A 27,878-nucleotide genomic window follows, 5' to 3' on the forward strand; every position below is an offset into this window, starting at 1 on the left:
TTTTTTCAGGTTGAAGGTCAATCTTTAATAATTGTCAAAGAAAATGAGAGTACAAAAATGCTCCTGTCATTCTGCTTTGAATCCTTACTTGGTTAGATTATTCATATTTCCAAATAAAAATAAGCCTGCTTTTTCAAACACCATTTCTGTGCACAAATGACATAGCTCATTCTTTTCATAAGGCATGTTAAATAGATTTCAATTCAAACATTAAAATATTTTACATTGGTGTATCAGAAACCAAGCATGAACTGCAGAACATGATTACCAATTAAAGACGTTACAGTGGACCCACACACAGACATGCACATGTGAATATGTATGTACATGAACATGCTAGGAAGACCAAAAAAATCTGTTTTTTGTGTGACCTTAGTCACGTAGATAACAAGAATGCATGTTTAACCCAGTACTTACATACTGCTTACACACTAATTGTACGTTCCCCCTTTTTTGGTGAATGATCCAATTCTCCTGTACAGCCAAAGAACGGGAACAAATTATATCACATAATACCTTGTGTGGGAAAATTACATTTCAAAATCCTGTCATATAAGAAGTCAAGGATTTCAGCAGGTCTTTTATCTAAAAGTATATGTCTTCTAACAGGGTTGTATTATTTCCTGCACTTGAGCCATTCATATTTTAAAGAGCCTAACTGAAGAACAGATCCTGTAGCTAAGACTCTTCACTCCTAGAAAGGTCCCCTGGAGTGAAGATGTCCAGATGATTCTTTGAGCTTGCTTCCTGCATTAAAACCAGCACAGGAAACTATTTTTAGTACTTTTCGTTTGTCTTAAGCAGTATAGACCAGACTCTCTTACCCTTAATTATACTGAGTGGTATATTATTACATAAACAAAATAGCTGTTTCTACTACTGGTTGTCTCTAGTAGAAACATATAAAGAAAATATAAATATAACCCTATGTAAGCACACAGGCAGAACTCGTGTCTGCACAATACAGTCTTAGTTCTGTGGAGGTCATTGGGAACTTGTGCTTTAAGAACTAACAAGCTGTTGAGGACATAATGTAATGTCTTTTCAGTTACCTCTTAACAAATAAAAACAGTAATGTTACATAAAAAGATTTTACAAGGTTGCTTGTAACTAGGCATGGTTCTTAACACAGAAGTTAGATCTCTGTCTTTGAATGCCCTAGAGGTATGGTTCAGGATAGAAACTGGCTCCTGAGATCTTGGACTAGCTCGAACAAGTTATCATGAGCAGAGACAGGTGTCAACCAGAGCAGGCAACTTTCATGACTCCGCAGCTGCTATCCTGATGAGGATGTGGCCAGCATGACCAAGGCAATACCACAGTATTGCACAGCTAATTACACACCTGCCACCCTATAACCATCCTGTCACATCTCGTGCTCTGAATATAAGACTCAAAAGTCTGATTCCCTGCTGACCGTCCACAGGCAATAAGGGCTATTTCTCATACGCTTGTACGATGCAGCTCTGCAGTCTTCCTCCTGCTGTGGGAACTAAGACATCAGCTGCATCTAGTCAGCACATCATCATGAAATAATTTCTTACCTAGTAAATAATCTCATTGCTTAAAGTCCCTGTCTCTGCATCTCTTCACCCTAACTTCTTATCCATCCAAGACAACTATCTGGAGAACAGCTTCTTAAGTAATGGCAAGCAATGAAATCTCCCTTTTGCCTTCTTTCAAAATCTGTTGTAGCCTTCACAAATTAGCATCACTGATTACTTTCMATAGGTTTTCTGTATCATACTGTCTTATACGGTACTGCCTCTGCCAGTAAATCCTTTGAAACAGAAATGGGTTGCAAGTTTGGCACCGATCTGAAATGGTTCACTACCTGCTCTGCATGCACAAATAACGCAGAATCCTGAACGTGCACTTTCAATTACATTAGTGCATGGTCAAAACCAATGGCTATCCATTTCTAAATTAATATTGCAGAGCTGCCACAGCTACTGTTTATTGTTAGAGTGAGTCAAGTCCCTTCCTGTCCTCTAATGTTGCAAGCAAGTTGGCAGAGAGCCACAAGTTGGAAGGATAAACACAGAGAACATGTTTCACCTGTACAACATTATTTTCAGTATGTTTTAATACTTCTACATAAATGTTCAGCATAAGATCACTTACCAGATAACACATTGGACTGAAGAGAGCTTAGCACAGGATCTTTGTCCTTTTTCAGGACGGACATCTAAAAATAACGATTTGTTAAAAATACATATCCTAATATATGCAAAAATCTCTGTCTCTGGACTTTCCTTTGTCTTTGTGTCAGAATAGAAAACAATTACTTACCTAAACAATTCCCGACTGCATAAACTTGCTGTACGCCAAGTATTAGGCACTCATACAGCTAGCAGCAAATTACTAAAATGATCTTAATATGGAATAAATTAGGATTCAGTTTCACAACTCCATTTATACTTACTTGTATAAGGGTAAAAAAGACTTCTTGCAGTTCATTTACAGATTTTCTTCGCAAACTCATTTGTTATGAACAACTTTTGAGCAGGTATTTTAAATGGTCTTCAAAGGATGCTCATATATGTCTGATGGGAGAGGCAAATAAATTTACCTCTTTTATAAAAGTATAAGCTTACAGAGAATATATATTACTACTTCTGTATTAAGAAGTACTATGTTAAACTCATTGCTGGACTTTACAACACTGAACATCTATATTCCTTTTAGCTGTGTATTTATGATAATCACAGAGTGCTATGATACAGGATACATACAATGCAATTAAATACATGTTCTGCCCATCAAATCAACTATGTCTAATCAAATAAAGTTAATTTTTGGAGCTATCATCAGTGGAATATTGTTTTAAGAAGTATGGTTATTGTCATATAAAGTGAGTGATCACTATTTTCCAGAGTCTAGTGAGGAGAGTTTGTRTCTCAAAATAATTAAGGGAGTATGTCTAAAAAGGAGACTGGCCAGACCTCTACCAGCCAGCTAATACAATGAACTTCAAGTAAGGCTGGAATATGTAAGTTATTGTTTTTAAGACATAAATTCTGTCAGCACAGAAAATAAATTAAAACTCTTTAAAAGATGAATGTATAAAAAGGATAATATACGACATAATTGTATATAACTGATATATATATATATATATAATTTAAAAGAGTTGTAATGGAAGCCATCCATGTGTCTTTATTTCTGAGAGATCTGGGTTTGAGCTCTATAGAAACGAGCTCTTTAAATGAACTCTGTAGAACCGAGTGTACATACTTCAAACTCCTTATGACTAAAAAGGCTGATTCATTTTTCCCTTTGCTGCTTTAAATTAAGATGAACGATACCTCTCATCCTAACAGCAATGCAGAACATAGGCCTTCGTAAAAACAAATGGCACAAATTTTGGCATATGTCCGCACAGTGCCCCTGCATTAGGCAAGTGACGTTGGAGCCTCGAACGGGGTTTGCAGCTCCTTTCTGCAGGACGTTTCCGAAGGCGCTCGGCAGCAGCTGCCTCCTGTATTCAACACAGGGTGTTCAGAGATCTTCTGGCTGATTTTTAAAGTGCACCAAAGTGTCCGTAGGTCCATCCTCACTTTTGCTTTACGCTGTTATTTGACGCAACTCTTTACTATCCTTCTGTCACTTTGTCTGATGCTTTTTGTAACGTTAATGGTGACTTCTTTTGGGGGCGTTTTCCTGGTGTCCCGTTTGCTCTGTGAAAGCGTTACACAGCACAGTGAGTTGCACTCTGACGGGACACAGAGTCATCAACAGTGACTGCAGAATTTATGGAAACGGTTGTATTCAGCAACCACAAAGACCTGAGTAGTCTCCACACACCACTGTGATGTGGAGCAGCTGTCTCATGCAGCGTGGGTGCAAGCTTCTATGAGCGCTTTCAAGGCGATGGACGTGACAGGCTTGGCATCAACCCTTTTGGCTATCATTAACACTTTTGCACGTCTTTCAAAAGCAAAGCAAATAAATCTGCTTTCAGTCCAGAATTAATGGTTTCCTTTGATGTCACTGGGAATTGAGTATGACTACCCTGAAATAGAATTTTCTCTGCTTTCTTGTAGGTTTTTTAAATGAAAACATAGTTTAAAAATAGCACTCAGTTCTGCTTGCATATAAGACCTCAGTGCAATATATACCTTCCAGAATTTCCAAATATTCAAAATAGTGAGTCTCTCTGAGGTATTAAAGTGCACCCTTAATTTAAAGTTATCCTTCTTTATCTCCCAGTTTTTCTGCTTGTTGCCATAAGCAACACATTATAAGATGCAGTAAATTGGATACACTTATCACACACTTACAACTGGGCTGATATAAACTCAGAGTTGGGTTAGGTGTTTTTGATCACTGCATCTCAAATGTTCATGAGACTACTTGTAAATGTAAATAATGCCAGGTAAATTAGGCATAATTTACCTGATAAATAACACCAGGTATAACAATGCCAGGTAAACATCCACTGACATCAGTGGAAGCTGATGGAATCACATTTGCCAGCATATTTCTTCATATTTCTGCAAACTSAATTACATCTTCTCCCTTACTAACTTGTCCCTCTGTGTTTATACTCACTCAGTGTTTCTCCAAAGACTACGTACATCACGAAAAGCAAACTAGGTTATTGTCACTCACTGCAGTAAATAATCTAGATACTACTTTTGCTCTTGACTATTATAGTGCCTTTGCTGTTATTAGTTTTTATCATCAACATCTTTTGCATCCAAGTCCTCGTGAAAGGATACTAGGAGGCAGATTTCCCAGCTTCATGTCAAACCCTTTCCCATTTAACACCACAGATGGTACCTGATGCTGTGGTAAGAAAGATGCTTCAGAGCTTGAAGCCTGAGAAAATGAGACACAGAGACCCCCTCAACCATACCTCAAACCACCCCATAGGCCAATGGCAGAAGCCAAGTCTCCTGAGCATGGTGTGTGTTACCTTGCGTGGTACTCTACAGTGGCTAGAGATAAAAGACAAACTGTAGTCAACGTGAATATTCWGATAAATAAAACATGCACACTTTGAGTTGTGGGGAGACAGTCACATTCTCTTCTCTAGGCACCTAAACTGTAGGTGTCCAAACTAGAAATTTATTCATCTTATGCTTCCCTAAATAGTCAGTGGAGAAACAGAGATTCAGAATGGTAAATCAGAGCTGGAACTTGACTTAGATACTACAGCTCACCCACTGTAGGAACCTACATTTCTTTTTTGACTGTAAGAAATTTAGACAAATAACCCTGCTTTCTTAGACATCTGCATTTAGATACACAAAATAATGTAAATACACTGCTYACCATCAGAAATTTTCTCTGTGCACTTTCTTACATCAGAAATTTGTGACAGTACAAATATACGATTGAATGTATCTTAGGTAGAAGACAACTGGTGGATACAGTCAAAGCCATAGGACCCCAAGTCAGTAACTTATACTTCACTGGGTAGTCCCACYGCAGTCAACATTCATTCATTAATATATTGCAGGAATTTGCCCATATTTCCTAGTAATTATAAATGCAGAAGCAACTTTTCAGTTGCTTACAAAATTAAAAGAATTATCCAACAATATGTCCAATATACAATAAAATTTTCGAGTGTGGCCAGGGCTCTCTCAGATTGGATTAATAAATATGTTAGTTCTGTTCAATCATATTAAATCTGATCAATCTTTATTTTTCTCTGTAAGCTAATGGTTACAACAGGCATTTTTGTTTTCATTTACAGCAAACCTCTTTTGGCTCTAGATGTCATGTAGATGCAGAATGTGGAGTGGTATTTCTGCAGCTGCAATATCGAGTGAAAAGATATAGCACAATCTATGTCACTGCAGAATATTTCCATACTTCAGGAGTACTGAAGGGAAAATATGATACAATGAAGGATTAAAATAAACACACAGGTACCCATGTGTTTGCTGTTAGCATATGCAAGGTAAAATTTGATCCACATTCCCCTTTTCACTTGCTCTGTCCCTCTGGGCTTAAATTTCCCTTGCTCAAGGATCTGACTCACAACTTATTATGGGATGGTTGTAGATGTTCCTGCTCCCACTATGCATGACACTCCATTCTGGGAAATTCTTGCCACTGGAGAAACTGAGGAAGCAGTAAGTCAGCTGTGATAGTTGGATTACTTTAATCTGCAGCGGTTGAGCAATTGCTGCACAAACAGTGTAGCAGTGGAGACTTACGAGAAACAGGCATGGTAGGCAGATAGGAGAGCAGAAATCTGGCACCAAAACCTCATGTTTTCATACGTTATTTTTACACTGGATGATCTTTCTACAAAGCACTCAGTAGGTGAGAGGGAGGAGGACAGATGATCTGATCCAGGCCTGGTGAAGTTACTGAAAAGACTCCCATTGACTCTCTTAGGCTTTGCAGCCAGCCTTGAATGAGTCAGGGTTCATGCAGTGAGTACAATTCAAGCAAAGCAGTAATTAAGTAAAAGTACGTTCCCTTTCACATTATTAATCTCAACAGCTTATACAATATATGACATAGCTTGATTGAGTTGAAAAACAGAAAGCGTAAGGCTTTTTTTTTTTTTCTGCTGTGACAGGCATGTGAGTTACTCCAACTGCTGAATAAAACATCAATTTTGTGGCCACTCAGGCATGACGACCTGTCAGAGGTGCTAGGCTTAATCCTGCTGTGGCTGCGCTGCAACTATTCTATCTTATCCCAAAGCATTTAATAGAGTTTGACTGCCGAAAGGAATATTGTCACAAAAATAATTTTGATCTGGTTGAAGCTAGTCCTGGGCATCATGGAACATACTCAGTCTTACCTCTGCTGTTCTGAAGCTGTTGGGCCTCTGCGCTGCAGCTCCAGAGGTGGGAACCGTGGGGTTTGCACACTGAGGACCAGAGCTGGGTTTTTTCTCTGTGTTCAGAGTTCCAGGTGTGGTTGATGTGGTAGTTACACCTGTCTGAGTTGATTTTCCATCTTCTAAAATATCTAGTGGGGATAAATGAAATTGTGTAATTAATACTGCAGAGCAGCTTATAACTGTGGCTACGGCTTCCTCCTGTTTTACCACTTTTTTGTAATGAAAGCCATGATTGTGCTTGACGGTGCTGCAGTGAAAGCATTCTGCCTCCCTTGGTAACCCTCCTCCTTCTGCTTTCCATTATTTGTCCTTGCTTTTATATTCACTGCGCTGTGACACACTGGCTCATAAGATGGGGAGAACTGTTGAACGTGAGTGCGGCAGGGTAGCAGCACTTTGTCGAACTGCAGATCCCCGCTGGCTGCTGGCTGTGGACTTCCACRCGCAGAGCCGCTCGCATGAGCGAGGGCTGAGCTAAGGACTCGGAGGCAGGCACAGAAGGGGACTTCTCTTAAATCTGCTTCAATTAAACTAAATGTAGGGGGCAGATCTGAGGTGAGACCAATATCGACAGAGAGATGGCTTTATTTATGGCCCTGCACACTTTTTAAATCAGAAGTTGAGGAAAAAAATTTGGAAAAGAATAGATTTTATACTGTTTAGCTATCAATAATCAAATAAGTTATTAATTAGTATCTGCTTTCTGCTCTAGCTGCATGTATAAGGCATGTGGAGTACAATATGATATTGGCCAAGCTAAAAGAATTTACTCATCTTACTACCAGATATCATTTATGGCAGGCCTGGAACAGTAAACATCTGATTGCAACACCAGGTCTGAAATCCCAATGTGGATAGTGGGTGCATCACTGTAGCTCCTCCCCCCTTCTTTTTTTTTTTAGCAGAGCTCATTTATGAAGAACTTTATGTTMTAATAGAAAAAATAAAAATAGATTTAGTAATACATTGACAGTGCAAGTACCAAAACTGGAAGAAGCAAGTATTCACCAATACTGAAGGAAAAATAAGCATGAGGAAGAACAACAACAATTTATTGCCACTTGCAGTGCACATTGCGTCATCGAACCCCCTTGCCATAAGTCAGGTGGCAAATCAAATACAGTATTACAAATATTAAAAATAAAAAATTAAAAGTCTTGAATTCTGTCCCAGGAATCTGTAGGAAAAGTTGCTTTATCAATAAAAAGAAACAGTAGCAGTTTGCTAAAGACAAGGACTGAAAGCAATAAAGCTAATTGAAATAGCAGTAGGAGGCCATGTCAAAATAGAGGCCGTGTCCAGCTAGAGTAAAAGGAATCAACCAAATGTTTAAGGTTTTGTTACTGAAAATGTGTAAGATTGTGTGAATTTTAAAAAGTCTAAATAAAATTTTTCACTGCATTTCCCTAAGCAGTCAGAAGATGGTGTTAGAGTTTCCATAAGCCAGTTATCTGATAGCGCTGATCACCAAAACCAGTACAAAAGTATCTACTTATTGACAGAACAAGAATGTTTTGAAACTTTAAAATATTGTACCATATTTTAAGTTAAAAAAAATCTRCAGAAGTACCTCAGTCTTTGGACGCTACCTGTTTCTGCTAGATAATAAAACTAACGTGCTCATGCCTAAACCTACAGGTAACTTCCTATAAGGCAGCAGTAAACCCCACCTCTCCTGCATCTCCAGAAAGTCCATACCTGCTCGTATTTTAGATCCTCTATGTTCCTACCACTCCCCAGAGCAAGATGAGACACAAAAGAGTGACTTGRTGCAGAACAATAGATTTTACAGACTGATCTCATACACAAAATCAATTTTCAGGAGGGGAGATGGAGAGGTAACCAGTTATGAGTAATAACTCTAAGCCTAGCACGTAGTCACGGCGCAGTCTACTTATTCACCTTGCAGTGGAGCTATGTGAGCAAGTTTGAGAACTGCTTTGAACAGGCAAAATGCTCAAGGCATTAAACACTAATTCCATTAATTGAATTGTAGACATTTTAAACTTATATGACTTATGAGATTTTCCTTCTGTGGAGTCATCCTCCTAAATTACTTTCCACCATGCACCGCTTTGGCCATGTGGCCCGAAACTAAGGCATCTTGTGAAACAGATGTCAGCTGAARAGCAGCTTTGTTAGAAAGCACAGTTGTTCATTTAGCAGACGAATGTGTTGCTCTTACAGTCTCTCACAGAACCATTTTCTTTATATCAATACATTTCTGCAAGCTGATGGAAAACCTCAATCCAGAAAGTGGTATATTTGGTTCATTTTTTTTGGCCTCTGTAGTTTGCAGCTGGAGCATCATTCACTGCAGAAATGAGATCTCTCTTCCCAGTGCTTGTCAGAAATGAAGCAGATAGCAGCATCTGAGCCTTCCAATATCACTCCCAGTATATCTTTCTACAGATGATCTCGTGATCACCAACAGTAGAGTATCTTAGTAGTGCAAAAAGCTTTGTTATTTTATTCTGACATTATCTTGTTTGCTATTTGGAAGCTAAAAAGCTCTTTTAGAATTCCTTTTCATTAGCAGATAGGTTATTTACAGGGTAGGCAACAGTTCAGGTTTCAGTAATCTGCTCTTTACATATGAGCACTGAGAAGAAACTGCAGGAGAATGCATGAGCAGCAGAAATGAGAACAGAAAATTCATCAAGTAATTCATAAAGTGAAACATCTATGTACTACATACATAACAAAAATGCTGATTACAAAACAAAGTGATATTAAAGAACGCACCAGGAACAGATCTGCCCCTTTTTAGATGGCAAATACTTTGCTTTGCCGCTTGGGAGTTGCCCTCGTACACGAACATGGAATAGTCGATTCTCCTGTGTACGGCCTGGAAGCTGCAAGCTAACAGGGCGGCAGTCTCACGACCTCGTCTCCTGGCACTTAAACCAAGCTGTCTTCCTASATGTGAAGTCGTCCTCCTCACAGCATGGGTTCGGTAACTACCCTCCTCTGTCTTCCACTGTCCAAATTTGCCGAGAGCTTCAGCAGAAATTTAAACAGACGGGGTCAGTAATGTGGCTTTCCTTCTCACTTTCCTGCTCTCTGCCGGGACAACTCCCTGCCAAAGGTCTGCGGGCCTCCTGAGGAGCAAAAATAGCAGCTCCCACCACAATGCTCCGTCAAATTCGTGTATTTTATTTTTAAACGAACTCGCGAGCCTAAAGGATTCTTGCAGCTCTGGTCCCAAAACGTGACTTCCTGAGTGACTACCGAAGCTCCACCGCGGCAGCAGTGTCCTTTTCCCAGGAGCGGCTGGTCGCTGTTTCAGGGCTTGCCACCCTGTTCCCACTAGCGGGACAGGTGGGTTTCCCTGCCTATAATGCGTTTATTTGTGAAGAACGTATGAGAGCTCTCTTCCAGCGGACGCAGGAAGAAAACGCAACAACGAGCAGCGCCCTTGCTCAGAAATCCGGTCTACCTTTCCGGTGAGAACGGCACARGCGACGCGGGAGCCGGCCTCCGCGGCACGGCGCTGCCTGCCCTCTTCCTCGCCCCCGGCCTTCCAGGCTGACCGGCAGCRGTGGCTCCTGCCTCTCCTACCAGCCCAGCGGAAATCCTTCAGCCTGTAGCTTGGCAAACATTTTTTAATTATTTTTAATTCAAACCAATCCCTCGATTTTATCCATCATCCCACGGCGCGAGCAGTTTTACTGGCACAACTCGGAAGGTAGCCCAGGAACGGGAACAAGCAGCCTGGCCTGGGGCAACTACCAAAACAAAGCAAAACAACACAAAACCAACCCCCACTCATCCAGCTTCGCTCTTTCTTCGCACTGAGTTACCTGCTGAGCTATCTAAGTCCTTCAGCGGGGCCTTCACGTCGCTTCCCGCTGCCCCTGCACCAGGGGACAATTATTTGTTCATCCTTTTCCCACAGATCCACCAAAGAGTCCTGTCACCTTTCAGAAGTAACATTAATGTCCCAAAGATTTCTRAAGAAGTTTCTGGTCCAGGCTACAATGTGATGCGACTCACTGATTACAAAGACAAAATGCAAATACATTTTTCTCTAAAACCTCTTTCACTCAGAAGTCTGATGATTTAGTCTCAAATAAACTTTAGTGTTTGTCTCAAATAAACTTTCATGTTGTGTATTTTCAAATTCAAGACCTGAATAGACTAAAAAAAAAATAGATTTGCCCAACTTTTTTTTCCGCTAAAAAACTGGCATGAAATCAGTGTCTTTTGTTCAAACTTCCCAAACTATGAAAGTCTGGGAAATGGAACACAGACAAAAATCAATTCTGCTTACTGAACTTTACTATTCAAAACTAAAATTTGTCCATATGATACCTGGGTATGTTTCAACTGTTCCACAATTTAAAGGTATATTTCAGGACAGTTTTCTAATTGTATTAATATGCAATGAATAGAAAGTTGCCTAAAATAGAAGATATCTTAATGCAAGCATGAAACCCAGCAAGATACAACAAAGCTGTCTGGAATACATATCACATGTAAAGAACAACACGTATATTAAAGGTAATATAAACTCCTGGAAGAGGACAATGTGAACAGAACGTGAAAATTCTGACTATTAATACAAAAATAAGGTCATCAGTATTCTTAAATGGATCACAAAAACAGTATGAATAATACTAGCTTTCCAAGAACTGCTACTACTCGTAATTAATAGTTTATCATAATGTTGAATGTTTAGACTCCCAGTAGGACACCAAGTTTTTCCAGTCTTTCTGGGATAGCCTCCTACTCTCTTCACTGTAGCCTTAATGAAAAATCCAGTGTGTCTAAGCAAACATCAAAATTAGATTTTAGCAGGAAGATTCTGMACACTTCAATGATTCTCTTACCTTAATTCTATCCCTGCTCTAAAACCTCCTTATTAATTAACCATGGTTACTATTGCCAAGATTCCTTGTGTTACAGACTATAAAGCAGTATATTAATCACTGGTAGGACACTAACTTAATTTTTCAAAGGACAGAAGAGTTTTTCATAACGAAGTTCTTCAGTAAACAATACTGTTCAAAGACATGTTTAATTTCTCAAATGAATCTTGAAAATCCCATGCAAGTTCACCAACGCATTTAGAGGGGAAATCTGTCCATGATGCTCCCCTTCTCTGCTGGATGTACCAAACAGCTGTCCTAACTTCTTCTTCCCAACTTCTCCCTTTCGACCTCACTGCTCTAAGAACAATATTCACCAAGTCCCAGCTCCCGTTACGTTCTCTGAGCCCTCTTTTGTCTATAATTCTAAGTAATTTTAAAAGCTGAATGAGTTCTCAGAAATTCCCAGACAACAGCATCCCACAAATGTGATCAGTGAAAATAAGATATAATGTACAGATAGGATTCATTTTCATATGATCAAAAAATGAATTATGTAATACTAAGGTCATTCCTGAAATACTACTTTTCAATAAGCATTATATACTTAATTTATTCATAATATTAAAGTAAATAAGTTCTCAATGCCTCAGGCATTTTGTATTTTATGAGTTACATATTTAAAATTGTACTCTGAAAAGTTGCTCATATATTTGCAAGCTAATGTTTACTCAAAGTAAAGTATGCTTAAATCATATCTGATAACTCTTTAAAACCATTTAAACAGGGAGGAAACAGTCTAAGAAAGATTTTTAAAGAATCATTTTAGTAAACAGGGTGTTCATCACAGAGGAATCAAAAACAATGTAAAACATGGAATGAAAATTTCAGACATGCATTTCTGATTTTTTCTATTATAATGACAACACTAGCGATAACAAAATCAAGGATAAGCAATGAATAAAGTTTGCTATGGTTCTTCATACAGCCTAGTTATGCCTAAGAATTAATGCACAATTRACACTTAATGAGAATATCTTCTAAATACCAGTGGAAATTTTTATGCTTAAAATTTTATTCTAATCAGATTTTAGTATGGAATATGGATGACATGAGCAGGGTGGAAAGTCTGATGTAATTARCTCAGATTTCCGAAACAAACACTGGAGTAAAAGCAAAATAGTGCTGTGGTTCAACAACTGACTCAGAGGTAGGAAAAATGAGAACTATAGGGTTAATTTTCTGTATGGCAAAAGATAAAGATGCATTTTTGATAGATCCAGTGATCTTTAGCATATATTTGCAATGATCCAGAAAGGGAGACAATGAGATAACACTTACAGGTTGCCCTTAGTTATCAGGACTACTCAGGGAACTTCTCAAAATGCAGATGGCCTGAAGGTATGACTGCCTGGATCTGTATGCATAGACATAGTCAAAAGAACAAGATCTTAGCAAGTTCAAAGATGAACTGAAAATTTGTGACTAACAAAAATAACAAATGTTACAATAATTAATGGTATCAAGAAATTTGGAAGGAGTAATAGCAGAGCCTCATAATTCAGAGGTTAAGTTAATCTTAGCCATAATAATCAGACTTTTGTGGAGAAAATTACTCCACATGTGCTTGCCACAATATTTTCTTACCTGATATTAAAGTATCGGATAGTGGCCAAAACTGGCCATGAATTCTGACCCAAATAGTCTATAGATCTGACCCAGTACTGTGAATCCTGTGAGATCCATACTATGCCATGGGACAGTATTGAATAGCAGGCATATATTTGTTTAAAGTTAGTAATGTTGATTAGTATGCCCTARTTATATCTTTGGAAATGACCACAGACAAACCAGTAAGGTTCTATTTTCTGGTTCAGCAACCACCTTTTCTATTTATCATGGCTGTTATCTCATGAATAATGAATAACATATGTTTTATCAAATGTCTGCATAACAAAATACTGTGGCACTGTAAAGATGAACTCTGAGAAAATTATCCACTAAGAAGAACGAACTATGCTATTAAAACACATAGTTGCTTCCAGAGAAAATGTATATTTGTTACCATCACTGAATTTCTTGCTTTTAACATTACAGATTGATAATAAGTTTACAGAGCATTTAAATATCTGTATTCCATATCTACTTCCTTGATTTGAAGCTACTCGTGTTTGGGAAAACCACACACCTGCAGGGCTGAGCCCTGGCAAATTCTTCTACTGCATAAATGAAACAGAGAATGGATCCTGTTAAAAATAAGGGGAGTAGAGGTTAGGAAGAAAGGAAACTAAGTCATTTCCTCCCATGCAGAGGCCAGATGGTCAGGAAAATGCTGCAATGGATTTTTTCCCAACAAGAAAGAGTTTTGGATTTTTCAGACATAGCAAAGAGTGAGTTCGTAAGCCAGGATAGAGGAGCCAGCAGATCTGCAAAGGGAGGACCTGCTGCAGCAGGAAAATGTTGTCAGAGTGTTTATATTTCTGGATCCTTGTATTGCTCAGCCATTTTAAGAATCCAGAATGATTTATCTGAACTCTAACATGATATAGATTTTAGATGGTGAAGCAAAACAAACCACTTACTTGCATCTTCTGCATGTTCTACCCTGGTTATCAAAATTCTGCGGAATTTCTTTTTAAGAGATCTCCAAAGAAGTGCTTCCTGCCTTGCTGGGAAAAAGGCACCGTGCAGGAAAGGAAACCTCCTTTCCTGTCCTGAAGTCCTCCAAGCATGACTGGGCAGAAGTGACTTCAACCAGGTAGTGCTCAGCAATGCTCCTGGTGTGCCACAGTCCTCAGGAGAGCAGAAGGAAACCGTGTGCCTCACTTGTGTATGGAAAGTGATACCTAGATGAGACTGTTCAGCACCCAGCTGTSCTATCATCCATTGAATGTTTATGTGAACTCAGTTTCTTCTAGGAGCACAAACAGCCTCTTCATCTTCTGTTTAGAAAGAATCTGCTTTACTTTCAACACTGAAGCAAGTAGTTAATAGACAAGAGCAATATGAAGCAGACTGTATGTATAAAAGACAACAGAACTTGTAATAATAGCTAATAAATAGCAGAAGACAAATCAAACTCTTAGATGCCGATCTTGCCACTAGACTCTTGTAGATACGCCTCTGTGTCCTGTCAGGTTCGGGAGACTTGTGGAATTCTGCTCTTCTGGAAGATGAAGGTCTTAGCATCTAATTCAATATTGAAAGAAATGGCTCATGATAAATGACTATACGAATACTGGAGTCCTAACAAAACTGGGAGACCAATAACTACATTTTCTGACATTTTTGGTTGGCAGGCTTCCTTATTTTCCTGCTTTCTGTTACTTCATTTCTGAGAATAAGACAAACGAGGCTCTTACCATATAGTTGCATATTTCAAAACTTCTCTTAGGATGGCTGTTATGAATGAGGCAAGACGGTTCTCTTTGATAGACTAAAAGAATTTTTTAAAGATGCTAAAACTGGAATTTAACATGCATCTATGTAAATAAGCACGATAAATAGCTCTGAAAGTCAGATCTGGTTTATTATTGAGATTTGAGAGTATTCAAGCATCCTAGCCAGACAAGTAACATGCAAAAAGAATAGTGTTAAAGATGCAAACCTTGATATTCCTTAGATGGCCCAATTTCCCAGGTACACTTCRATGCTAAATGTTTGCATATTGGTATATTTTCATTTCAGATTAGGACACAATCATTGTACAACTATCTTGCAAACAAGCTTAACAATGCTGGAACCCCAAGCATGGGGTGAGTATTACACTGTATACACTACAAGTCTATATATATATATACACACGTACCCCATGAAAAGCGCACAGAAATTTGAACATTATTAAGATGCAGCAGTCATTTCAAAGAGCTGGAGGATTTTCCAGGGCTCAGTAGTAAAATTGTTAAAGAAATACTTCAAGTTTAAACTATGACCTGTTAATTTGACAGTACTTAAATTAGCTTGTAAAATTGTAATATTTAGAATATACATGGGTTTCACATCTGGGAGAAACTTTTCAAACACTAGATCCTTACCATGAGGCTGGCAAACATTACAGCCCTCATTTTCTTGAGAATGAATCAATTTTTTCCAAGTCGGAGAAGTCAATACCATAGTCTATTTATTTGCTCTTCCCCATTTTTATGGCCTTATATATTCAGGAAGCCAGGGCCCAAAAAGCCTCTATTTCCTCCCAGCTCTGTAGCCTCCTCTTCTTGGCTGTGTCCCAGAAAGCAAGTTAAAGGATTCAATAGGGCAAAGGATAGGAGGAGACAGAGCAGCAAAAAGTAGATACTGTTAAGCTGTATGAATTTCTCCATCATCCAGAGTTTAGGAAGTACCGATTTCACAGCCTAGAACACAGCGACACAAATTGCTCCACTCTACTGTACATCACGATTAAGAAAAATTATGCAGTGATCTGAAACAGAGCATTTGCTTCTGAMCATCCCATCTGGCATGGCAATGGTTACTATGGTGATTTTTTAAACGAGTTAAAAAAGTCCTAAGGATTCTGCATATTTCATGTATTCTACAATGTTTAACACAATTACCTGCAACTTTGGAAATGGTTCTCTCTTACTATTGGCTGTAAAAGTGTTAGAAAAAAAAAGAACAGATAAAATGCTGACTGAAATTCAATCAGCACTCCATACATCACAAGAACTCCCTCCTGTATAAAGCATTGGTTATTTGCAGGCAAACAGGAGTCCATTTTCATTATTTAGTCACCAGAAAAATATATTTACATTATCAGAGATATCAGAGCTTTACATTACACCACATCAAAGTTTCTCAATGGTAAGGACCCTATAATCCTGAGTAAATGTTGCTTTTGCACTCTGCGGATCCACTCACAGAGTTTATTTTATTTGGCTGAAAAGCAGCAAACAGGCAAGTACTTCCTGCTCAGAAAGGCAGGTTAATTTTAATGTCTAAAAATTTAAATTTTCTGGTAGTTTCAGGGTTGTAAAAGCGCCATCCTGAATCCTAATAGATATCACATTTTTTTCCTAACAATATACATTTCTTTCCATCTTCTGTGACAGATCGGACCATGGATCCCACTATGGATCTCACCAAGAAGGATGTGTTCTGCTGCCTACATGCTAATTCTGGGTGAGGGGGACTCCCCAGCAATCTCTGCTGAATGATCCACCTCCTTAGAAGCCAAGCACATTGTCTTGTYAGTACCTACAGCTCCAGAACCTGAAAATGCATTTGATTCTGAGTTATTGCCCACAAATATGTTGTCCCTATTCTACTAAACTGGTGTCAGAGGCTCTATTACTTTGAAAGTTTGCAAGATTTGAAAAGCTATCATCATCTTTGAACCCCAAATTCTGGTCTTCCTCACTTGAAGTCCAGAGTAATGAAACCTGTGAAGGAGAAAATCACTTGGGAAAAATCACAGATGAGTAATATGTAGGGAAGGTCTGAAAAGGTTTAGTGGCAGTTGGCCTTCACAAAGCCAACCTTGTCTCTGGAAGTGAAAGGGCGAAAGGCTGCTATGACTTATAGCAAGCCAAAGGACATCGCACRGAAAATAGACCCAAAAGTAAATGAGGTGGAATAAATCTGAATCCTGAAAGGAAGATATGTGTAAATATGAAAGAATTGTAATCAGGGGGCCAGGAGAAAGTTAACGAGGTGAGGACAGCGTTTCACAGATGAAGATACATATTTTAATAACTTGAACTGGAATGAAGAATTGAATTTTCACTATTTTATGGCATAAGATTGGCAATATTTTGAAACAGCCTTCATATAGTGGGAAAGGTCAAAGATGTTGAAGTCTTATTATTTTTTATGCCTAGGAAAATGATGAGATGGAATGGATTAAGTGATTTACCAATGCCACACTGTGTGCCAGAGGCAGATGACTCGTTCTTCGAAGTCAAAAACTAATATACAAATAGCAAATCTCTGGACTACTTTTCATGATACTGTATTTTACAAGTATAGGTAGTGCATAGATCTCCATATGCAAAAATATATGCTTAGGTTTCAGTGGTGCCTGTGAAAAATTCACCTTACACAATAACATACTCTATGCACAATACTGTACTTCACATGCATTCAAAACAAGTCAGATCAATCTGTTTTCCAAAGGTTCTTGCTTTTGGCTCATTTCTTGTCTGAACCTTTCCTTAAAAGACGAAAAAGAAGTTCCCATTATATGAAAGCACTGTGCTAAATTAGAAACAAGCAGATTGTTCCTTTTTCAACCATCCTTACCACAATTGTCCCTACTTTGTTTTAAGAAAGGCTCTGAACAGTAGTTTGGATTTGCAGATGTTCACATGGTCTCTCCTTAGGGATGTGGTAATGCAACATCAGTCATAATGTTTTTGAGAAAAATTTCCACTACAGAAATGAAAGTGTTGTTATCATTCTCATTATCTAGCTAATCAAACAAGGAATTTTAAGATAGACAGTATAATTGTGATTAATTGTACCAAGGAAAAGTACAAAACTTTAAGCAGACTAAACAAGTATCTATTAAAAATATCTATATTTACATGAAAACTGAGATGAAATGGATCTTTACTTTTGCTCACCAAAGTTCAGCAGCTGGAAGTTAAGGYTAAAGGTTCCAGGTAAGACATTAGATGTATATTTTAACAGTAGTGACTAACTGCTGGCATAGTTTATAAAGGCATAGACAAGCTGTCAATCATTGAAAAGTTGTAAATTAAGTCTGAATGTTTCCCTAAAGATATACTCTACCTGGGAATTAATTTCGGGAACATCAGTGGGCTTTATGGTCAAACAATCCCTTCTGGCCTTACAGTCTATGAATGTATGAAAGGATATTGTTGACTTGACTGGTTCATAATATGATTGACACCCTAAAAATGCATTAAGATATCTGTGTGCATGTGAAAAAATTATCACTTACATTCAGTGCTCATTCTAAAGTGAGGGTAGTAGCGGTATTAAAACCTAACACTGTAGTTGTTAACAACCTCCTAAATAATCTACAAGCAGCTTTTCATCTTTTTTCTTACCATGATAAACACTCAGAAAAAATCAAGAAGCACTCAGACACCAACTTTACACAAGTGGCAGAAAATCATACTTTCCGCACTGCAAGTGYTAGCTAAAATCCTTCTGATGGCCCTCGTGTGGGAAATACGAACAGTTTACAAGGACAATGATTGCAGTGTGAGAGCAAAGGAGGAGAGTGCAATATCCAGTTGCATTTCTGTATTAGAAACATATATATATGTTTCTGTATTTCCATATAGAAACAGAAACACACAATATGCATTGCTAGGAAAGTGGAAGCCTAAAAAGCCATCAGTCAATAGAGAGACCGGCCGATTATTTTTGCTCCTCAGTGGATATCGTCCACCTAAATAGGCGATCCCAAACCCACGGCCTTCCAGAAGGAGTGAGAGGCTCAACATCACTTCTGTTGCATCAGACACTTAAAGCACAAGGCTCAGCCAAGTGAGCAGCAACGCAGAAACAATCTGGATGGTCTCAGTGGATTAAAAAAAATTAAAATGAAAAATCCTGCAGTGCAGTCTACAGCTACCAGTACTGACCAGTAATACAGTACTTGCCATTTACCTGTTTTACTCTTAATCTTTTCCCTCAACAGAATAGAAAAGGCAAGAGTGAGAGTCTAAGGAAATAATTATGTATGTAGTCATAGACAAAATTAGGATAGGAACATATTAGTTATTTCTGTACAATAAAGGGACAAGACACTTTTTCATGCAAGTCCACTGCAGAATAATGTACATTTTCACACATCTTTTGAAATATTGCCCATACAGTCTAGAAAGGAGTACTGCTTTATGTAAACCAAACAAAAAAAAAAAACTTATTATAAACTCAGAGCTTCTACCACAGAGCTTTTCAGCCTTAACTATTACTCCATTTGAGTTTAACACAAAACCCCAACTTTAAATCTCAATTTTTTTAACTGAAAACAATTTATTTTTAAACTGCAGAAACATCTGAGAAAAAAGTGGCAATATCTGTTCTAGCAGTATCAATGCTAGCAATATCAATTCTGATTCTATTAAAAAATGTATTTCTATAAATGACTACATATATTCAGACTTCTGTCATTTAAATGCTGGATTACTGCAATACGTGCTAAATGTGGAAATTTTGAAAATTTGAGTCAATAGCCATTGAAGTATTCGGCATTCCAAGCCATGTTTCCTGTATGAAATACATTACAGCTCTGCTCTGAGATTGGAAAGAATCGTCACTTAAATTCAGTTCCAACTGTAGGTGTTAGTTTGAAATCATACATTCCTACACTAGAATATATAGGGTTGGAACTAGCCAGAAAACATCCTCAATCAGGACATATGGGGAGGGGGAAGAATTTTTTCCTCAAGAATCAAAGAATCAGTAAGGTTGGAAGGGACCTCTGGAGATCATCTAGTCCAACCTCCCYGCTCAGCAGGGTCACCTACAGCATGGTAGACAGGGTTGCATCCAGGCAGGCCTTGAAGATCTCCAGAGAAGGAGACTCCACAGCCTCTCTGGGCAACCTGCTCCAGTGCTCCGTCACTCTCACAGGGAAGAAATTCCCCCTCACGGTCAGGCRGAACTTCCTGTGCTTCAATTTCTGCCCATTGCCTCTTGTCCTGTCACATGGGACAACTGAAAAGAGTTTTTCCCTTCAGGTACTTGTACACATTGATCAGATCCCCCCTCAGCCTTCTCTTCCCCAGGCTGAAGAGGCCCAGCTCTCRCAGCCGTTCCTCATAGGGCAGGTGCTCCAGCCCTCTGATCATCTTTGTAGCCCTAYGCTGGACTCCCTCCAGTAGCTCCATGTCTCTCTTGTACTGGGGAGCCCAGAACTGGACACAGTACTCGAGATGAGGCCTCCCCAGGGCTGAGTAGAGGGGCAGGATCACCTCCCTTGACTTGCTGGCAACACTCTTCCCAATGCACCCCAGGAGACCACTGGCCTTCCTGGCCACAAGGGCACATTGCTGGCTCATCGTCAACTTGTCATCCACCAGCACTCCCAGGTCCTTCCCTGCAGAGCTGCTCTCCAGAAGGTCAGCCCCCAGCTTGTCCTGGTGCCTACAGTTATTTTTCCCTAGGTGCAGGACTCTGCGCCTCTGGAAGTCTTTCACAACAGTTTCATTCTGAGAGAGTCCTGCGGGCAGACAGGGAAACACCTGAAGAGGAAAAAATACCATTCAAGCTCCCTCCTTAAACACTTGCACTTTCCCACTATGCCTCCTCCCCGCTGCCTGCTGCTCTTTGCTTAACTAACGGGAGCCTTGGGGGAAAGCAGTAACAAAGAATGTTTTTCATGAAAGATTTCAGCATTCTAAAAAGGACATTTTTTTCCACTGGAAAATCATTCAGATGGTTCCAAATCATCTCTAGTGACACTTAACAACCTTTCATCTTTGTGATACTATGACAGCTAGAAAAGTCTTTAAAGTAATTTAAGCATTCATGCACATAACATTTTTAGTGAATTTATTTTATCCATAGTTAAGTGAGAGCACCATGGTAAACTGTGGGTGGCCAGTGCCAGTAGGTCTACTTTAAAGTGCAGGAGGAATTTAGCAAGACTAATGCACCATGTCACCAGCACCTTTCAGGGGGACTCAGGATGTGAGCCATCACCTACCATTAAACCAGCCTGCAGTTTTTCAGTGACTGAGCCTATAAGATTTCACAAAGTAACAACCCAAAGTCTCATAACTGAAGAGTTTCTCTCATCTGTCAATTATGACAGCTACTCTTGAGAAAAATTTTGTTTATTATGAACCCTTTATATATGGCTTCTGATATTTATTAATAAAGAATTCAATTAAAAACCATCCACCACCTGTGCAAGTATTATTTGGCTCATCAGAACATACAAAGTATCACTGACTTTTTTACTGAGTCAACAAAACAAAATAAAATTCACAAAGCACAAATATACTGAACAGTCACGCCGCAAAACAGCAACAACAAACCTTCTCTGAATTACTTACTTGCCCTGCATATTATCTCAAACCACATTTGCTTCTGTAAATCTTCTCAGTCYAGCAAAAAACATAAGCACATGTGGTCTCTGCATCAGTAGAACATTTTCTGCGCTTAAAAATAAGCAGACGCTCAGTTTGGGAGGTCGCTCTGGTGACTCAGGAACACAAAAGGACAATGCCTAAGTTTGTTCATGTATATTAAAATACTGTTTTGCTCTCAACCTATATTTCAGCTTCAGTTCTAAAATGGCATCCATATCTATGGGATATTAAGAAGGATTAAACTATCAAGCTATAGCAAAGATGGAAATGCATGAATCCATAGAATTAACAGCAGTATTTGGACTGAAAAATACAAATTGTTGTAATAACCGTATTTATCAGCTGAGTCTAATTTTTCTAATAATTCAGTGTGGCCTCATTGCATAGTAAATATCAGTTGTGGTTATTACTGGAATCCTTGACTGAGTTCTGGGCAGAGTGAAATACGTTTGTAGAGTGAAGAATGGCAACGTTGAGTTGCTTCAGTTCAGCRGGTTTGCTACCACTGTTTTACACAGATTATCCATTTAATTCTATTATTTTTTTCTATTGCTATTTAATGTTCTTTGTAATTCTCTGACTCACAGACTGAAGCGAAAATGTGATTTGTTCCTAGCAAAAATTATTCATTTCTCCATTTTGAGAGAGGAACACGGCTGGGCTGTGTATTAGTATTATTCCCCTTCTGCCCCAGTGACATTTGCCATCCCTCTCCCACAGATATGCTTTGAGATGTTTAACCAGAAGTCGTTAAAGTATGTGTGAATGATTAATTCTTCTGAAGCAGCAGAGTCTCTTGGCTTTTTGATTGCTTTGGCTTACCTTCACATTTGGTACTGAGTTTGTACTTAGTCCTGACAGAGAGGTTTATGTACGTGTTCTTCCACGGGTACAGGGCAGTATTGCACAGAACTAGGTGCCATTTAGAAAGAAGCTCTTTCAAGAACAGCCCTGTCAAACTGTATTTTAAGAAACTGATTTTCAAAGTGCTCTGAACCCAATCCTCCTCTAAGGCACATGTAAGCATCTACACAAATCCACTCTGCWGGAGAGTTCTGCATACATCTCCCCTGTCTACTACCTACCCACGTAGGTATTCACATGCTCAAGAGGTTGGTGTACAACGTTAAGCAGACGCGTAAGACTGCTTTCTGAAAGCTAGACGATCAAAATTAGATACAAAAGCTTTCTTCCCTAATTCCCTACTTTGTCTATAAAACATCCCACACGCTATCTATTCCTTTCTTCCTCTTCTTTTTGTGTGGCTTTAGAGTTTCTTCACTATAGACCTCCAGAGGCAAGTGGCAGTTTAAAGAGTCAAAAAATTAACAGCCCCAAACAATATCAAAATGGCATCCTTTAGCTAGTATCATGYTATTACATCCAAGATCTAGAAAGTGTAATATAGAATTACTTAATACCTATATACTCAGGAAGGTGCTCTGTTTGTTACTCTTACTGTAATTCTGAACTGTAATTAAATTTAATCTCCTTCAAAATATCACCTGCTAGAATCGCAGCTAATTATTTCTTAAACATACTAGATTTGGAACCAACCTGTTAATAAACAAACAAGTGTAACAGGCATAAGAGTACAGAGAAATATTGATATACTCTTATTCTGYATTATCGAAATGATCACTCTTGGGCTCTTAAGCCAAAATAAATCTATTTTATTAAATGCTTTTCTTGCAGTCTGATTTACAAGAAACAATCTGCCACATAAACTATGTTCTTCATTTACAACCYGATGGTCATTTATTCATTTAAGTTAAACTTTTAACTTTTTGTTTATCTGATAAATGAAATAGCAGATGATTGCAGCTGTGGTCAAAACCAGTATCAGCCTCTGTTGTTATGGCAACCAGTATTCAAACAGCCCCATTTTTCTRCAACTGCTTTCAGTCTCTGCTACTATAAAGCAGTACAGAATGGAAAGGCAATTTTCAAGAGCTTCTGTATAAAAGGTTGCCGCGGAAATGCTGCGCTTTATATGCTGATTCTTGCACAGAGGCTAACTGCAAAGACAAACCCGGTCTATAAAACCTTCCCAGAGTTGTCAGTAATCACAGAAGAGCAGAGCAGCAGCACAAGCATCTCATTTAACTCAAAAGAAYTGAGCCAAACAAGAACTGCTCATAAACACACAACTACATTAAAGACAGTGACAGCAGATTGAACATTAATGAGTCAGATTGCTAGATACTTGTAAAAATTTTCTCCTATTCTTCTAATGGATTTTTTTTCTTTCTTTAAAAAAGTTCTTACAAAGGACTCCATCCTGCTCCCTTTTCATAGATATTTTGTAAATGAATTCAGAAGGAATGCACTGAACCTACACTAAGAAGCGCAGGCTTCCTATCTGGCAGACCTTACCCTTGTTGATACCATGATCACATTTTTCTCCAGAGTATATCAGGTTAGTTTGCATYGAAACACACTGTATATATTGTTTTTTCTTTAATATGCTTCAGGAGAAAAGACTAGAAATAGTAAAGACACAAAAGAATAATTGTTTTYAAAGGCTTAGCTAGTGCTGTTACTGAAGTAATATTTAAACAAACATGTTTTATTAGATGAGATACTGAACAACTGAATTCTGAAAGAATATACAGCTTTTCAGTTCTGATGGGAGAGTTATTTTTCATATGATTACTAGATCACTTAAATTTAATGATTTTATTTGCATTTCAAAACCACTCTACAGCCAAGACTGGGGTCTTACTGTGCTAGTCATGGCTGGAAAACATAGTAAGGGACAGATCCTGTCCTAAGGATTTTACAGTGATTGAGCTAAACCATGCTTATAAAGTCTTTCTGACTACRAGGTAGCATGCTGTTTTATTAAATCTGAGGCACTTTCAAGTATAATAAGAAAATATTTGTTAATACTGCAGCTAATTTAGTCAATGAAAAACAGAAAGGAGTAAAAAAAATAAGATGACTTAAACTCCACTTTAGAAGAAAAAAAATATTCAGTTTTATTGTAGTTGCTACTTACAGGGATTATAAAACACTTATAATACTGCTTTTGGGTACAAAATTGTGCATCTTAAGTTATTAGTCCATTTTTTATACACCCTCCCCCCAAAAGTTTTATCCCAATACAATGCAGCAGAATACACAAGCRTTTTAAGACGCACATTTTTCATGCAAATTTATATATATGTATATAAATATAAAATCTTTTTGCTGTGGCTTGCTTGTAACCCATGGTAACTGCCCTTGGGGACTAGCCTGATGCTGCAGACCCTTACTTCCTCAAGAAGCCTTTGCTAACGATTCCACTTAGTTGAATCAGACTGTTTAAAAAGAGCAGGCAAGTTGTGCAAYGGGTTGCAAGGATCAAGAAGCAGTTACTAAGCAGTAATGTAGTCTATTATTTTCCCCAGCTATTGCCAACACATTAGCTGAGTCTTGTGAAAAAGGTCTTAGCTTACACAGCAACAGYTGTACTTGCGAGAAACTGTTCTGTGGTACAGCTTCATCATGAGTATTCCTTCAACTCTCTCTCATAAGCCACTCACACTATATACAGCACACAAGCTTATGTTTTAGATGTCTTTCAATTTCACCACCTGCAGTGCTTCATGAAGTAATTTGTTATTTTCATACTGCTGTCCCTCTGTACTAACAGACTGTTCAGCACTGTGAAAGGCTCAGCAGTGCATTGCAACAAGCTGCTACCACCTGTATTTGTCTGTTTGYGACTTCTCTTGATCCTAGGAAGAGTGGTCTGCCTTATTTTAGCCATAATATAACAATTAACATTGTTCTGTATGTCTTTGTGGAAAAAAAAACAAAGAAAAAAACAGATTGCATATCCTTTATTCAAATGGTTGCAGAAAGAAAAAGTAGAGAAGTGAACATATACTTGGAAAAAAAAGGATGAGATAAAATAGGAATAAAGGAAAAGTGAAGGGAAAGGAAAAAGAAATTATTACTTCCTTTTAATTAAAAAATAACATTAAACATGAAACATTAGATACATAAACATTTGGCTACAAATATGTATCGTTCTAGAGAGTAAACACAAAGCTAAACATGCTGATGGACAAAAAGAGAAGGATATAATGAAAGTTTGGGATGGGATTAGATCACTAAGATTGATATATGATAGTTATCTACCTTATTCTCAATTGTATCTTATATATTGTGTGTTCTTCCACACTCAACCGATTTGGCCCTCTTTTCATTTTGATGTCCAGTGTTTAGCACTGTTTTTTTTAAACTTAAAACATGCCAACAAACACAGCCACCTTTTATTGCTTTTGGCTCATTCCTGAAATCTAACTTTCTTCCTGTCTTCACTTCTCTCTTCACAGAATTTCACCCATTCGTTCTAAGAGAAAAGTGACAAAGCTTCATTCTCTCCTTCCTTGGCTACTTCAGCCTGTCTCCCCTCCACTTGACTCCCTCCTCTATGTCACAGCTACAGAAGTTTCTTACCTCCATTGGTGCCAGTGTCACATCTCATCTCCTGATCTCCCACTGGTACTCTTCTCCCCTTCCTCTTCTCGTCTCTCACTCTTCTGTGGTTCTGTTCTCGCAATAAGGCATGCTTTCCTCTTCACGTATTAAACCCATACTTGACCTCATTCACCTCTCCAATTGCTGCTTCCTCTCCCTTCCCTCTGCAAATTCACTGAATCAGTTGTTTCTAGCCACAGGAGTCTCTCTCCTTTATGCCATTCCAGACCCTCTCCTACCTCAAGTATTACAACAGCTCTCAAAGTACCTTACGGCTTTCCGAGATATTAACGGGTCCTCATGCTCCTTAACCTGATGGCTGCTGCCAGTGTGGCAGTGTTGAAGGGTGACTGTCACCCTTGTTGAAGTCTTGGCCTCCCTTCGTGCCCACCGCTCTGTCCTCTCCTCATTCTTCTCTAATCTCTTCCTCAGTGTGTTCTCAAAGAGCTTCTCTTACCCTAATCAGTTTCTACYGGACTTGAGCGATGTCTCTTGTCCTCTTCTCCTTATCTCTGGTATTATCATCTGTAAACACAAATTCAGTTATCATATGTTTCTATGTGGAATACTTACTGGTCTGCTGCTTTATCACCTCARTATCAAATTGATTGATTCAATATCAAATCGCAGACTGACTTCTGTCTATGACATTTTGCCACCAACTCAGACTAAGCATGGCTCAAAGAATGCTAAGTATCTCCACTGAGCCCTCCTTGCTATGTCTGTCCTGCCTCGCTGGACACAACTGCCTCACCTGCCATTCCAGCTTAGTGGTCACTTGAACTTCTTTAAGTTCCTTATCTATCTTTTTAATACAGCATTTCATATTGCAACTCACCTTCAAATTCTTGTAAGTTCACATGTGGTTATTCCAATGTCTTTTTTCCTTCCTTCCTTTTCTTTGGGGGGCCCTTCACAAGTGCAATCTATACYCTTTATAACATGTTTTCTCCTTCCYTGTTATATTTCAGTCCGCGCAGGAAAGTCACCTCCCATTCCCAGCTGGCCGGCAATGCYAGCTTTTGTGAATTTTCAGTCGTGCATGTCCATGATTTCTTCCTGATGCTTTGTAGCTCACTATAGATATCTGCAAAGCTGCTTTTTTTTTTTCTGAAGCTGTCTATATGCATTCATATACAAATTAGATTATAATTAATTACAAATTGCAATCTATCTGAGGCCACCAGCCATTTGTTCGACGCGCAGCACAGCGCTCCCGGACTGCGATTTCTAGGTGCCATCGCAACACACAGCGAAGCCTGGAAACCACCCGGCAGCCGCACACCACCCCGCAGCCCCTCRTTCCCCTCCCCACCCTCCTTCCCGCCGCAACACCCCAGGCGCGCAACGACGAGCGAAACGGCCGCCGCCGGGACACGCAAGCGCGGGCTCAGCCCGCTCGGCGCCGCCGCCAGGTCTCCGGGGCCGCGCCGGGCCGGGCCGGGGCACTCACCGGGGCCGGGGCCGGGCCGGGGGGCGGGCTCGGCGGCGCCGTCGCCCGGCGGCGGGCTCTCCGAGTCGGTGTTGGTCAGCCAGGTGGACTCGGTCTCCCGCGTCCAGCTCTCGTAGTAGCGGGGCTCGATAGCGTCGGCCCGGCTGCCCCCGCAGCCCATGGCGCCTCAGAGCCCCCGCGGCATCGCCCGGCTCGGCTCGGCTCGGCTCGGCTCGGCTCGGCTCGGCCCCGCTCCGCTCGGCCCCGCTCGCCCCTCGTCACTGCCCCCTCCTCCCCCCTCCTCGCGGCCTTTATTGCCTCCTCCCGCCTCTCCTCCCCCC

General features: G+C 39.3%; 1 protein-coding gene across 4 annotated transcripts; it reads right to left on the minus strand.

Moving 5' to 3' along the window:
* On the minus strand, nt 1–27,367 carry BAALC (BAALC binder of MAP3K1 and KLF4). Of its 4 annotated transcripts, none has more exons than XM_085316317.1 (4): nt 26,563–27,367; nt 26,085–26,269; nt 6,773–6,942; nt 1–3,680 (listed from the first exon to the last, which is right to left on the minus strand). In XM_085316317.1, the coding sequence occupies exons 2-4, from the start codon at nt 26,110–26,112 to the stop codon at nt 3,576–3,578; spliced, it is 303 nt and encodes a 100-aa protein (XP_085172443.1). In that variant the 5' UTR covers nt 26,113–26,269; nt 26,563–27,367; the 3' UTR covers nt 1–3,575. The 4 variants fall into 4 exon arrangements, 3 of the variants coding, with proteins under 3 accessions (XP_085172443.1, XP_085172442.1, XP_085172441.1); XM_085316316.1 differs by having other exon boundaries at nt 26,374–27,367; XM_085316315.1 differs by lacking the exons at nt 26,085–26,269; nt 26,563–27,367 and adding an exon at nt 9,560–10,127.
* Nucleotides 27,368–27,878: the final 511 nt, after the last annotated feature.

Source organism: Rhea americana, unplaced genomic scaffold, assembly GCF_003343005.1.
Source record: "Rhea americana isolate MKP2758 unplaced genomic scaffold, rheAme1 scaffold_46, whole genome shotgun sequence".
Taxonomy (NCBI): Eukaryota; Metazoa; Chordata; class Aves; order Rheiformes; family Rheidae; genus Rhea; species Rhea americana.